Source organism: Manacus vitellinus, unplaced genomic scaffold (assembly GCF_001715985.3).
Source record: "Manacus vitellinus isolate BGI_N305 unplaced genomic scaffold, ASM171598v3 scaffold_74_pilon, whole genome shotgun sequence".
Lineage (NCBI taxonomy): Eukaryota > Metazoa > Chordata > Aves > Passeriformes > Pipridae > Manacus > Manacus vitellinus.
Genome location: NW_021940780.1, coordinates 1834049 through 1835405, shown reverse-complemented (window position 1 = coordinate 1835405; position 1357 = coordinate 1834049). Strand labels below are relative to the sequence as shown.

Sequence of the window (1357 nt, the reverse complement as noted above, 5' to 3'; positions counted from 1 at the left end):
TATTCACATCATGACCCAAAAAGCAAAGACGATGTGAAGAGGAGCCGATTTTGCCACAGCTCTGAGACCTTATTTGGGCTCTGTTAATCCACTGGGGTTTAAATCTTTCTTCTTCCTTCCCCTTCGAGCAGGTTTTCCTGCAAAAACACACATTGTATTCCTGTAAATACACATTATATTCCTGTAAACACACATTATATTCCTATAAAAATCATATTCCTAACATATCATATTCCTATAAACACACATATTCCTGTAAACATCATATTCCTATAAACATCATATTCCTGTAAACATCATATTCCTATAAACACATTATATTCCTATAAACACAGATTATATTCCTATAAACATCATATCCCTAACTCACATCATATTTCTATAAACACATTATATTCCTATAAACACATTATATTCCTATAAACATCATATTCCTATAAACACATTATATTCCTATAAACACATTATATTCCTGTAAACACACATTATATTCCTGTAAACATCATATTCCTGTTAAAACACACCATATTCTTGTTTTTTTTTTAAGAGCAGGAATAACTGGGATGATGGAATATTTTCCAACCTGGAATATCCACCCTGTGGAGTGGCTTGGAAAGGAGGATTGGAGTGACAATGATCCCTGGAAAAGCTGCAGGTGGAAAAGGTTTAATTTGTTTTCAGGGTCATTGAGGAGCAAGAAATAAGAAGTTTCTGAGCAAAGCTGAGAGTTTTTCTTCCTTGTTTGTGTGGAAAAGGTTTAATTTGTTCTCAGGTTCATTAAGAAATAAGTTTCTGAGCAACCCTGAGGGTTTTCCTTGGTTGTTTCCTCAAGGGCTCATTTCAAATATCCTCCTCATGATTCTGGTATATTTCTTTTGCTTAACCTTGTCTCTTGCAGTAAAAAAAAAATACTAAATTACTAATACTAATACTAAAATACTAAAAAATCCTAAATTATTGTTGCTGGCTCTTCATTCTGCAGGTAGTGCTGTTGGAAGCCAGACATGAACCACCATTCCTATATATGTTCAGTACAAATAGAGTTTAAATGGCCTAAAGTAATACTTATTTAGGTAGTTTCTACATTAAAATCCAATGGAATTAAGACTCTGTGTTATTGCTACTGAGGTGATGAGCCTGTTTCAGGCCAGGAAAGGCTGAGGAGTGTTTCAAGTGCTTGAAACTTTGGGTCTTGGCTTCAAACTTGATGCACAGATTGAGTGTTCCAGCTTTTGGGCTGGCTCAGGGACACTTCCCGGGCAGTGGGGACCATCTGGCCTGGCCAGGGTGTTGCTGGATTAATTAAAGAGCCTGGTTTTTGCTGGTTTTGCTGTTTGGTTTTGCTGCAGAGCCCTTG

General features: G+C 36.4%; 1 protein-coding gene across 1 annotated transcript in view; it reads right to left on the bottom strand.

Moving 5' to 3' along the window:
- Positions 1-1357, bottom strand: part of GNRH1 (gonadotropin releasing hormone 1) — a 3811-nt gene continuing 2454 nt past the window's right edge. Inside the window, exon 4 of the mRNA XM_008923540.3 lies at positions 1-137. Coding sequence (XP_008921788.3) covers positions 99-137 — 39 coding nt within the window. The 3' untranslated portion in view covers positions 1-98. The remainder of the gene's footprint in view (positions 138-1357) is intronic.